We start from the raw sequence: 13801 nt of genomic DNA, 5'->3' as shown, positions 1-13801 counted from the left end.
CAGCCTGCCTCACTCCGGCTGCCTACAATCCTTGTCCTCTGGGCTCCCTGCCCTGCAGCCTGCCTCACTCCGCCTGCCTACCGTCCTTGTCCTCTGGGCTCCCTGCTCTGCGGCCTGCTTCACTCCGGCTGCCTACAATCCTTGTCCTCTGGGCTCCCTGCCCTGCAGCCTGCCTCACTCCGGCTGCTTGCCGTCCTTGTCCTCTGGGCTCTCTGCCCTGCAGCCTGCCTCACTCCAGCTGTCTACAGCCCTTGTCCTCTGGGCTCCCTATCGTGCAGCTTGCAACCTTCTGCTGTCTCCAAGCCCTTGTTCCCTGGGCTCCCTACCTTGCAGCCTGCACCTCTTCGCTGCCTACAGCCCTGCTCCTCTGGGCTCCCTACCTAGCGGCCTTATTCTTTTGGGCCCTCTGTCTGTCGCCTACTACTAATCTCTCTCTGACCTGTTCTTCTGGACTCCCTGCCTTTCAGCCTACTACAATCCTCCGCAGTCCAATACAGTTTGCCTGCACCTAGTGCCACTCTTGACTGCAGACCTGCTTCCTACTTTGCAGCCCTTCTGTTTTCCTGACTGCTGCTCCCTTGTTCTCTTCCTTGAGTCCTCTGTACTCCACTTTAGGTTATCTATTTCAGTCTAACTGCCTTTCCTTCATTTCCTTCTGCTAGATTGCTCATTGACTTCCTTTTCACTGGATATTTCTGTCCTTGTCTTCTCATGAGTCTTATGTAATCCCTTTGTACAGAGCTTGCCTGTTATTTTACGGCAGGCAACCTCTGCCCCTTCCTTTGTCGCGTTTTCAGTGTTACAGACACCCAGTGCTGTTGTTCCCAGCCATGAGCATACAGCGTGGACCTCTGTTATAGCAATCTGGGCAGAAGGCTGGAGTTGCCTAAGGTTCGTGGAACACTCTTTCCCATTTCAGCATACACCCCAAGAGGGAATCCAGTTTGTTTGTACCTTTGTATCTTTTGCCCCTTTTGGCTCACAGCTACTGTTTCCTACTCTTCTTTCTTGTTGAACTTCCTGCTGTGTGTGCTTATCTGCTACCTTACCTCAGCACAGCCACCCAAAACCTACTTGGGTACCCTGTGCCACTCTTGACAGAGTGCAATTCCTGACACCGAATTTCTACGGGAGAGAAAATCCTCTCTCAGGATATTTCTACGGGAGAGCTGGTGTTCTGTATCACATACATTAGGTGCAGACCCCGATGTCTCATCTGAGGCATCGTTTGTGGCAGAATCTCAGATTCAACCTACGGGGGTAAAACATTTTTAGTCCTTATTGGTATTTGGGTGGCATTTGCCATGTCAAAAACCCCTCTGAAGATGAAAGATGGATCCTTTATAATAAGCTCTGCCCGCAGCAGGATCTTCAAGATGGCACATACACAGAATACTGACTATTCAGAGGAATCCTGAGCGAGAATATGGGCTGTGTGCCTTCTTTATTACACAGGAATGCACGTACGCTGGGAATCTCAAAGAGTCAAAGGAACCCTACGGCGTATGATTGGTTCTGCATCAAGAGCAACCAGTCTGGAAGGGGGTGTAGGAACTATTGAACATGGTGTTGGCAATGGATGGGCCAATGGAAGCTTCCCTATTCACCTCGATGATGACAACATGACGCAAGCAAGGCCTGGCTACTCAGGGGGTGCATGCTAGCAGTGCCGGGAAGTCAGCTGACTCTCTGTGCACTGACGGCTGACGTGATGACGTAGTGAGCCTCTCAGCCTTTGAGAGAGGCCTCTATAAGAGCAAAGGAGACCTAGACGTGTCCCCTGAGATATGGGGGATCTCAGTCTGCACTCCTATGATATAGGCCTTGAAATACAAGCTTTTCATGAGACGCACATGAGGCGCGTGGACCCACTTGACCCCTGCTCACTGTTCCACTCAAAAATACCATGCCATTTATTTATCTATTTATCTATCTTGTTCTTTGTTCAGTTATCTATTTTACTTTCTTTTCCTTCCCATGCTGAAGAGGCCACCTTGCCAAACACTTTCTCTTGGTTGAGGGATGGTATTCAGATTTATTTTCTGGGCTGTTCTTGAGAATCTTTTACTGGCTATCAAATTTCTGCACAGTGTTCTCTGAATAAGCTAAAAAAATATTTGGGCACAAAAAAAGTGGTTTCAGAACATAAAAGACCTGCTGGGGTTCAGGTCAGGTTCCGACACTGCTCGGTGCTTGTGGTTGCTGGACTCCCTGACGAGGGGGGACAAAGTGAAAGGACACCCCAATCTATTCGTGGCCATGATAGATTTCCCGGCCACGTTTGATGCTGTCAATAGAACCAGGCTATGGAGTAAAATGGAACCTTATGGCTGCCCGCAGGACCTACTGCTAGCCACCCGTGGTCTGCACGAGAACGCCTCTGTGCAGATCAGATTGGATAGTAGGGGATCTGTCTTTCTCCTAATATGAACCAGGTGCGCAGGGAAGCAGATTTGCGTACTGGCACCCCTGTTTTTTAAATATTTACATTGCTGGTCTGCCCGCTTTCCTGGGAAATGTCAATAAACGCCTCCCCTAAAATCAGAGGCGAAAAAATACATTTCCTATCTTATGCAGAGGCTGTGTGATTGCACTTCCTCCGGCCTTAAGAGATCGCTGACGGCTTTGCAAAATTACACAGAGGACCGTGCACTTATCTTGAATTACATGAAGATCAAAATAATGCATTTTGAACATAAAAGATCCTCAACGCCTCGCATGGTCCTCAACGCCTCGCATGGTCCTCAACACCTCGCATGGTCCTCAACACCTTGCATGGTCATCAACGCCTAGCATGGTCCTCAACGCCTCGCATGGTTATCAACGCCTAGCATGGTCCTCAACACCTCGCATGGTCATCAACGCCTAGCATGGTCCTCAACGCCTAGCATGGTCATCAACGCCTAGCATGGTCATCAACGCCTCGCATGGTCCTCAACACCTCGCATGGTCATCAACGCCTAGCATGGTCATCAACGCCTCGCATGGTCCTCAACACCTCGCATGGTCCTCAACACCTTGCATGGTCATCAACGCCTAGCATGGTCCTCAACGCCTAGCATGGTCATCAACGCCTAGCATGGTCCTCAACGCCTAGCATGGTCATCAACGCCTAGCATGGTCCTCAACGCCTAGCATGGTCATCAATGCCTAGCATGGTCCTCAACGCCTAGCATGGTCATCAACGCCTAGCATGGTCATCAACGCCTCGCATGGTCCTCAACACCTCGCATGGTCATCAACGCCTAGCATGGTCATCAACGCCTCGCATGGTCCTCAACGCCTCGCATGGTCCTCAACACCTAGCATGGTCATCAACGCCTAGCATGGTCCTCAACGCCTACCATTGTCATCAACGCCTAGCATGGTCATCAACGCCTCGCATGGTCCTCAACGCCTTGCATGGTCCTCAACGCCTAGCATGGTCATCAACGCCTCGCATGGTCCTTAACACCTCGCATGGTCCTCAACACCTAGCATGGTCATCAACGCCTAGCATGGTCCTCAACACCTCGCATGGTCATCAACGCCTAGCATGGTCCTCAACACCTCGCATGGTCATCAACGCCTAGCATGGTCATCAACGCCTAACATGATCATCAACGCCTAGCATGGTCATCAACGCCTAGCATGGTCCTCAACGCCTAGCATGGTCATCAACGCCTAGCATGGTCCTCAACACCTCGCATGGTCATCAACACCTAGCATGGTCATCAACGCCTAACATGATCATCAACGCCTAGCATGGTCATCAACGCCTAGCATGGTCCTCAACGCCTAGCATGGTCATCAACGCCTAGCATGGTCCTCAACACCTCGCATGGTCATCAACGCCTAGCATGGTCCGCAACGCCTCGCATGGTCATCAACACCTAGCATGGTCATCAACGCCTAACATGATCATCAACGCCTAGCATGGTCATCAACGCCTAACATGATCATCAACGCTTAGCATGGTCATCAACGCCTAGCATGGTCCTCAACGCCTAGCATGGTCATCAACGCCTAGCATGGTCCTCAACACCTTGCATGGTCATCAACGCCTAGCATGGTCCTCAACGCCTAGCATGGTCATCAACGCCTAGCATGGTCCTCAACGCCTTGCATGGTCATCAATGCCTAGCATGGTCATCAACGCCTAGCATGGTCCTCAACACCTCGCATGGTCATCAACGCCTAGCATGGTCATCAACGCCTAGCATGGTCCTCAATGCCTAGCATGGTCATCAACGCCTAGCATGGTCCTCAACACCTCGCATGGCCATCAACGCCTAGCATGGTCCTCAACACCTCGCATGGTCCTCAACGCCTCGCATGGTCATCAACGCCTAGCATGGTCCTCAACACCTCGCATGGTCATCAACGCCTAGCATGGTCATCAACGCCTAACATGATCATCAACGCCTAGCATGGTCATCAACGCCTAGCATGGTCCTCAACACCTCGCATGGTCATCAACGCCTAGCATGGTCCTCAACGCCTAGCATGGTCATCAACGCCTAACATGATCATCAATGCCTAGCATGGTCCTCAACGCCTCGCATGGTCCTAAACACCTCGCATGGTCAGCAACGCCTAGCATGGTCAGCAACGCCTTACATGATCATCAACGCCTAGCATGGTCATCAACGCCTAGCATGGTCATCAACGCCTAGCATGTTCCTCAACACCTCGCGTGGTCATCAACGCCTAGCATGGTCATCAACGCCTAGCATGGTCCTCAACACCTCGCATGGTCATCAACGCCTATCATGGTCCTCAACACCTCGCATGGTCCTCAACACCTCGCATGGTCATCAACGCCTAGCATGGTGCTCAACACCTCGCATGGTCATCAACGCCTAGCATGGTCATCAACGCCTAGCATGGTCCTCAACACCTCGCATGGTCATCAACGCCTAGCATGGTCATCAACGCCTAGCCTGGTCATCAACGCCTAGCATGGTCATCAACGCCTAACATGATCATCAACGCCTAGCATGGTCATCAACGCCTAACATGATCATCAACGCCTAGCCTGGTCATCAACGCCTAGCATGGTCATCAACGCCTAACATGATCATCAACGCCTAGCATGGTCATCAACGCCTAACATGATCATCAACGCCTAGCATGGTCCTCAACACCTCGCATAGTCATCAACGCCTAGCATGGTCCTCAACACCTCGCATGGTCATCAACGCCTAGCATGGTCATCAACGCCTAACATGATCATCAACGCCTAGCATGGTCATCAATGCCTAGCATGGTCATCAACGCCTAGCATGATCCTCAATGCCTAGCATGGTCATCAATGCCTAGCATGGTCATCAACACCTAGCATGGTCCTCAACGCCTAGCATGGTCATCAACGCCTAGCATGGTCCTCAACGCCTTGCATGGTCATCAATGCCTAGCATGGTCATCAACGCCTAGCATGGTCCTCAACGCCTAGCATGGTCATCAACGCCTCTCTTGGTCCTCAACGCCTCGCATGGTCCTCAACACCTTGCATGGTCATCAACGCCTAGCATGGTCATCAACGCCTCGCATGGTCCTCAACACCTCGCATGGTCCTCAACACTTAGCATGGTCATCAACGCCTAGCATGGTCCTCAACACCTCGCATGGTCATCAACGCCTAGCATGGTCCTCAACACCTCGCATGGTCATCAACACCTAGCATGGTCATCAACGCCTAACATGATCATCAACGCCTAGCATGGTCATCAATGCCTAGCATGGTCCTCAACGCCTAGCATGGTCATCAATGCCTAGCATGGTCATCAACGCCTAGCATGGTCCTCAACACCTCGCATGGTCATCAACGCCTAGCATGGTCATCAACGCCTAACATGATCATCAACGCCTAGCATGGTCATCAACGCCTAACATGATCATCAACGCCTAGCATGGTCATCAACGCCTAGCATGGTCCTCAACGCCTAGCATGGTCATCAACGCCTAGCATGGTCCTCAACACCTCGCACGGTCATCAACGCCTAGCACGGTCCTCAACACCTCGCATGGTCATCAACGCCTAGCATGGTCATCAATGCCTAACATGATCATCAACGCCTAGCATGGTCATCAATGCCTAGCATGGTCATCAACGCCTAGCATGGTCCTCAACGCCTAGGATGGTCATCAATGCCTAGCATGCTCATCAACGCCTAGCATGGTCCTCAACGCCTAGCATGGTCATCAACGCCTAGCATGGTCCTCAACGCCTTGCATGGTCATCAATGCCTAGCATGGTCATCAACGCCTAGCATGGTCCTCAACACCTCGCATGGTCATCAACGCCTAGCATGGTCATCAACGCCTAGCATGATCCTCAACGCCTAGCATGGTCATCAACGCCTAGCATGGTCCTCAACACCTCGCATGGTCATCAACGCCTAGCATGGTCATCAACACCTCGCATGGTCCTCAACGCCTCGCATGGTCATCAACGCCTAGCATGGTCCTCAACACCTCGCATGGTCATCAACGCCTAGCATGGTCATCAACGCCTAACATGATCATCAACGCCTAGAATGGTCATCAACGCCTAGCATGGTCCTCAACACCTCGCATGGTCATCAACGCCTAGCATGGTCATCAACGCCTAGCATGGTCATCAACGCCTAACATGATCATCAATGCCTAGCATGGTCCTCAACACCTCGCATGGTCCTCAACACCTCGCATGGTCATCAACGCCTAGCATGGTCATCAACGCCTTACATGATCATCAACGCCTAGCATGGTCATCAACGCCTAGCATGGTCCTCAACACCTCACATGGTCATCAACGCCTAGCATGGTCATCAACGCCTAGCATGGTCCTCAACACCTCGCATGGTCATCAACGCCTAGCATGGTCCTCAACACCTCGCATGGTCCTCAACACCTCGCATGGTCATCAACGCCTAGCATGGTCATCAACGCCTAGCATGGTCATCAACGCCTAGCATGGTCCTCAACACCTCGCATGATCTTCAACGCCTAGCATGGTCATCAACGCCTAGCCTGGTCATCAACGCCTAGCCTGGTCATCCACGCCTAACATGATCATCAGCGCCTAGCATGGTCATCAACGCCTAACATGATCATCAACGCCTAGCATGGTCATCAACGCCTAGCATGGTCATCAACGCCTAGCATGGTCCTCAACGCCTAGCATGGTCATCAACGCCTAGCATGGTCCTCAACACCTCGCATGGTCATCAACGCCTAGCATGGTCCTCAACACCTCGCATGGTCCTCAACACCTCGCATGGTCATCAATGCCTAGCATGGTCATCAACGCCTAGCATGGTCCTCAACACCTCGCATGGTCCTCAACACCTCGCATGGTCATCAACGCCTAGCATGGTCATCAACGCCTAGCATGGTCCTCAACACCTCGCATGATCTTCAACGCCTAGCATGGTCATCAACGCCTAGCATGGTCATCAACGCCTAGCCTGGTCATCAACGCCTAACATGATCATCAGCGCCTAGCATGGTCATCAACGCCTAACATGATCATCAACGCCTAGCATGGTCATCAACGCCTAGCATGGTCATCAATGCCTAGCATGGTCCTCAACGCCTAGCATGGTCATCAACGCCTAGCATGGTCCTCAACACCTCGCATGGTCATCAACGCCTAGCATGGTCCTCAACACCTCGCATGGTCCTCAACACCTCGCATGGTCATCAATGCCTAGCATGGTCATCAACGCCTAGCATGGTCCTCAACACCTAGCATAGTCCTCAACACCTAGCATGGTCCTCAACACCTCGCATGGTCATCAACGCCTAGCATGGTCATCAACGCCTAGCATTGTCATCAACGCCTAGCATGGTCCTCAACGCCTAGCATTGTCATCAACACATAGCATGGTCCTCAACACCTTGCATGGTCATCAATGCCTAGCATGGTCATCAACGCCTAGCATGGTCATCAACGCCTAGCATGGTCATCAACGGTAAAAATATTGAACACGTCACTTGCTTCAAATATCTTGGCCTGGAGATGACCGCTCAGGGTGCCCACCAGGCCTTCATTGCAGGCAGAAAACGGAAAGCTCTAGCACTAATGAGTAAAATACATAGATGTGTTAGCGCATAATCCGGATTTAGCCGGTGGGGGGTACTAACCTGGGATAAACCGAGTTTCTGTGCCACAGGGCTGTGAGGGATTGATACACTGTGCATGGAGGACCTCTCCTGGCTCAGGGCAATTGAGGGCAAGTTCTGGCGAAGAATGTTGCAGCCAGGACCAAGTGCCCGATGAAAATCATTCGGCTCGAACTGAGCCTTAGTTCATTAAGTCTATGACCCTGAGAAGGAGGTGTGTATTATGCCCATAACAAGGAAATCTCCAACTTACCCTCTGCTTGAGCTGCTGCGAATTCACATAGACTGGGAGTAGGTTCCACACTCGAGTCTCTGGCCAATAAGACCTTTGAGCTGATAGAGTGGAGACCAAATTGGGAGGATCATTTTCACAGGCTCTGAAAGGGGATGACATTAAAACTGGAGCAATGGGATTGGTGCGCCAAATATAATCATCTGTCATCCTTGAAAAGATATTCCACCGTGGTGGAGAATTTAGCACAGATACCACAGCCTTATTCAAAGCTGTGCCCTTCCCCTGAGCTACGGAGATTTGCACCGTGGTGGAGAATTTAGCACGGATACCACGGCCTTATTCAAAGCTGTGCCCTTCCCCTGAGCTACAGAGATTTGCACCGTGGTGGAGAATTTAGCACAGATACCACGGCCTTATTCAAAGCTGTGCCCTTCCCCTGAGCTACGGAGATTTGCACCGTGGTGGAGAATTTAGCACGGATACCACGGCCTTATTCAAAGCTGTGCCCTTCCCCTGAGCTACAGAGATTTGCACCGTGGTGGAGAATTTAGCACAGATACCACGGCCTTATTCAAAGCTGTGCCCTTCCCCTGAGCTACGGAGATTTGCACCGTGGTGGAGAATTTAGCACGGATACCACAGCCTTATTCGAAGCTGTGCCCTTCCCCTGAGCTACAGAGATTTCCACCGTGGTGGAGAATTTAGCACAGATACCACGGCCTTATTCAAAGCTGTGTCCTTCCCCTGAGCTACGGAGATTTGCACCGTGGTGGAGAATTTAGCACAGATACCACGGCCTTATTCAAAGCTGTGCCCTTCCCCTGAGCTACAGAGATTTGCACCGTGGTCGAGAATTTAGCACAGATACCACGGCCTTATTCGAAGCTGTGCCCTTCCCCTGAGCTACAGAGATTTGCACCGTGGTGGAGAATTTAGCACAGATACCACGGCCTTATTCAAAGCTGTGCCCTTCCCCTGAGCTACGGAGATTTGCACCGTGGTGGAGAATTTAGCACAGATACCACGGCCTTATTCAAAGCTGTGCCCTTCCCCTGAGCTACAGAGATTTGCACCGTGGTCGAGAATTTAGCACAGATACCACGGCCTTATTCGAAGCTGTGCCCTTCCCCTGAGCTACAGAGATTTGCACCGTGGTGGAGAATTTAGCACAGATACCACGGCCTTATTCAAAGCTGTGTCCTTCCCCTGAGCTACGGAGATTTGCACCGTGGTGGAGAATTTAGCACAGATACCACGGCCTTATTCAAAGCTGTGTCCTTCCCCTGAGCTACGGAGATTTGCACCGTGGTGGAGAATTTAGCACGGATACCACAGCCTTATTCGAAGCTTTGCCCTTCCCCTGAGCTACGGAGATTTGCACCGTGGTGGAGAATTTAGCACGGATACCACAGCCTTATTCGAAGCTTTGCCCTTCCCCTGAGCTACAGAGATTTGCACCGTGGTGGAGAATTTAGCACAGATACCACGGCCTTATTCAAAGCTGTGCCCTTCCCCTGAGCTACGGAGATTTGCACCGTGGTGGAGAATTTAGCACGGATACCACAGCCTTATTCGAAGCTTTGCCCTTCCCCTGAGCTACAGAGATTTGCACCGTGGTGGAGAATTTAGCACAGATACCACAGCCTTATTCAAAGCTGTGCCCTTCCCCTGAGCTACGGAGATTTGCACCGTGGTGGAGAATTTAGCACGGATACCACGGCCTTATTCGAAGCTGTGCCCTTCCCCTGAGCTACAGAGATTTGCACCGTGGTGGAGAATTTAGCACGGATACCACGGCCTTATTCAAAGCTGTGTCCTTCCCCTGAGCTACGGAGATTTGCACCGTGGTGGAGAATTTAGCACAGATACCACGGCCTTATTCAAAGCTGTGCCCTTCCCCTGAGCTACGGAGATTTGCACCGTGGTGGAGAATTTAGCACGGATACCACAGCCTTATTCGAAGCTTTGCCCTTCCCCTGAGCTACAGAGATTTGCACCGTGGTGGAGAATTTAGCACAGATACCACAGCCTTATTCAAAGCTGTGCCCTTCCCCTGAGCTACGGAGATTTGCACCGTGGTGGAGAATTTAGCACGGATACCACGGCCTTATTCGAAGCTGTGCCCTTCCCCTGAGCTACAGAGATTTGCACCGTGGTGGAGAATTTAGCACGGATACCACGGCCTTATTCAAAGCTGTGTCCTTCCCCTGAGCTACGGAGATTTGCACCGTGGTGGAGAATTTAGCACAGATACCACGGCCTTATTCAAAGCTGTGCCCTTCCCCTGAGCTACGGAGATTTGCACCGTGGTGGAGAATTTAGCACGGATACCACAGCCTTATTCGAAGCTTTGCCCTTCCCCTGAGCTACAGAGATTTGCACCGTGGTGGAGAATTTAGCACAGATACCACAGCCTTATTCAAAGCTGTGCCCTTCCCCTGAGCTACGGAGATTTGCACCGTGGTGGAGAATTTAGCACGGATACCACGGCCTTATTCGAAGCTGTGCCCTTCCCCTGAGCTACAGAGATTTGCACCGTGGTGGAGAATTTAGCACGAATACCACGGCCTTATTCGAAGCTTTGCCCTTCCCCTGAGCTACAGAGATTTGCACCGTGGTGGAGAATTTAGCACAGATACCACAGCCTTATTGGAAGATGTGCCCTTCCCCTGAGCTACGGAGAGTTCTTCTGCTCTTACGAGTAAATACATTTCCCATTCTTGCGGTCACTGGCCCGGAGCTCGGTATTCCCAAAGAAGGTAGGTCCTGTGGATTATGCGGCTTGAAAGCAAAACTTGACTCTGCCCGCCATGTCCTCACTGCGTGTCTGGAACATGGTCCTTTGCACATGAAGGTGTTTGGGCCTTATGTGATGGGCCTCCATAACATCGAGAGCGACTCATTTTGGACCTTTTGTCTGAATTCTGAAGTTGGGTCTCTGCACGTTGGACTTTCCAATATTTGGGGGGAGTTCTGGCAACTGGGAAGCTTGCACGCCCTGCAGAGCAGTAAAGTGGCACTGAGCCTGTGCTCCGCGAGGCTACTTGCAATATATACAAACACGGATCAACATGAAGCAATTGAATGACCATGAAATCACAAAGTTCTATCCCTTCATTTCACCTTTTTTACTGTATCGGAAATTCACAGATATGTTGTGCTTGGCTCTGTACATATATATGTAATGAATGATTGTATGCTATTGAAAACCTTTTGTTTTTTGTTAAAGCTCTTTGAGCTATAAAGAAAATAAATTATTATTAAAAGACCTACTCGGGTTGCCTTGCCATGGGAATAGCAGGAATGAAACCAGGATGATTATCAAGGCTAATTCTACAGCTGTTTCCATGAGCAGCTAGAAAACAAAAGGACTGGACATTGAAGTAACATTCACTAAGCACACATCAGCCTAAAAGCCTTAATTTAGCATTCACTAAGCTGCACTCAAGCATGCAAATGACATGAGAAGTGTAAATTAGCTCAATAAACAGTCAGCTAACATTGTGTAAGCGGTTCACTCAATGCTGAGAGACTCAAGGAACTCACTGCTTAACCATTCCAGCTGCTAGATAAAGCTTGAGAAATGTTAAGCCAGCTTTTATCTTCATCTAGGCTGTAGGCACATGCTACTGTCCACATAAAGCATATCTGTCTTTAAGCCATGAATTATACAACACAAGGGGTCAGCGTACTCAACAGCCCAGCCACCATGCTCCTGGTCCGGAGAGAGTTTGCCTCTGATGACCACATATCACAGACATGATAGGTCGGTATAGGCTGAAGAGAGCACACATCCAGTCTCTCCTGGAAGGATTAACCTGCGTGGGTGTGGGGGAGGGGAGGACAGGGATAGCAGGGGAGCCTCTGTAAACATTTAAATGGGCCTCGTTACGGGTCTGGCGGTAATCATGCCGGGGCTACCGACAGGTTATCACCGGACCCGTACTGATTTACAGACGCCTGACTTCCAGGTAACATGGGGGATTACAACCCCGGCGGTCTGGGAAGTCGGAAAATTGTAAATCCCCATTCCCGTAGAGTCCTATCTGACTCACGGGAGCACCGGCTCTGTTCCTGCTTCCGTGCTGGCACTGCCTACTGTGGCCGCTGTGCCCGGCAGGGTGCACAGCTCTTGTGCCCTCCACTGTGTGAATGGCAGGCCAGAGGTCGCAAGCGTGAACGCTTCTGCAAGCAAGGCATGCTGGGACGTTCTGCTCTCACCCTATTCTCCGGGAACAGCAGTCGTCTGTGTAAGCACAAACTTATCTAAAATGGTTTGACACAGCTATCACCACGGCGTTCAAGATGGCTGCTCTCTTCAGTGTCCATTTAGAAGAGTGGTCATTGGAAAAAGCTCCATACACCCGGTGGTAAAGGAAATATATACACAACTCTGCATAAGGAAAGCTCGGGGGAGTCTCCTGCGCTTATTCGCCCCGGCTCTTCTTCCATGCCCTCCTCGCCCTTTAAGTCTCACTCGCGGAATATTCCATGGGTGAACAGAGCCTTCACGCCTAATCCCTTGGAATGCTCACCCATCCCAACCAGCAGAGCAGCGGCCAGTATAGCGCCACAGGCAGCCTTCATCCCGTTCATGCAGCGGTGCCACACAAGTAGAAGGCGCTGTGTGTGGCATGACTCGACTTTATACAGTGTGGTCACCAGCCAAGTGCAGCAGGCATCGGTGTGTGCCAGCAGGAGGCTTTCTGGCAATGCCATGGCATTTGACAGAAGCAAATATGAGTGGAGCCCTGTGTATTTTACTGTATTTCTTGCGAGAGGTGTGCATAGATAAATAACATTGCATACTGAGGGGTGTGGCTGGCAAGACTGGCACCAGCCACTGGGCAAAAGCTTCAGAAACACCGAAGCAGTAATCACTTGCCATGCGAGGTGATCACCCTTTGTCTATGAGTATATATATGACGTCACAGCCCGTGCACCCAGAAGCACTGACATCTGTAAACATGGCTGGTTCCAGGCCCTGGCCTTGTGTACAGCAGCAAGGGCACATGATGACGTCACCGATGAGAGGCTGGAAGCTGAGCCAATGGATGCGTAGGAAGCACTGTACAAGCTGGGGATGCCACCCACTCGGTGATGCAGGCCCCAGAGCCAGTATACGGGATCTCTCCAAAAGGCTCACCCCATCCCTAGGCACTGCCTGTAGATGGTTGCCGGTGCGCCCCCCCCCCGGCCCCTTGAGTCCCCCAGCATATGGAACACACACGACACAGTGTTCCCTGTTCCGGGCTCCATGGTCGCACTGGCGATCCGTGGCACACCCTGTTTATTACTTGTACACGGAGCGGAGTTGTGTCACTCCGCCGCGTGTGTGCCATTAAAGAGGCAGGCACCACACTCCTCTGTTTTCATAACAAACAAAATACAAAAGCAAGGCACACATATGTAACTTTCAACATTCCACTGCAAACTTAACAAACACCCCTTTATTGACTTTCCTCCCAGGCCCACACG

At 51.1% G+C, this 13801-nt stretch overlaps 1 protein-coding gene across 1 annotated transcript in view; it reads right to left on the bottom strand.

The window, feature by feature from the left end:
* The window catches only part of LOC138522794 (weak neurotoxin 10-like), an 81062-nt gene extending 68125 nt beyond the window's left edge, over positions 1-12937 (bottom strand). The window contains exon 1 of the mRNA XM_069635405.1: positions 12859-12937. Coding sequence (XP_069491506.1) covers positions 12859-12919 — 61 coding nt within the window. The 5' untranslated portion in view covers positions 12920-12937. The remainder of the gene's footprint in view (positions 1-12858) is intronic.
* Between the last annotated feature and the right edge of the window lie 864 nt (positions 12938-13801).

Source organism: Ambystoma mexicanum, chromosome 1q (assembly GCF_040938575.1).
Source record: "Ambystoma mexicanum isolate Mex_15411 chromosome 1q, UKY_AmexF1_1, whole genome shotgun sequence".
Classification (NCBI taxonomy): domain Eukaryota; kingdom Metazoa; phylum Chordata; class Amphibia; order Caudata; family Ambystomatidae; genus Ambystoma; species Ambystoma mexicanum.
Note: the sequence above shows the minus strand (reverse complement) of the source record. Positions and strands in the feature narration are given on the sequence as shown.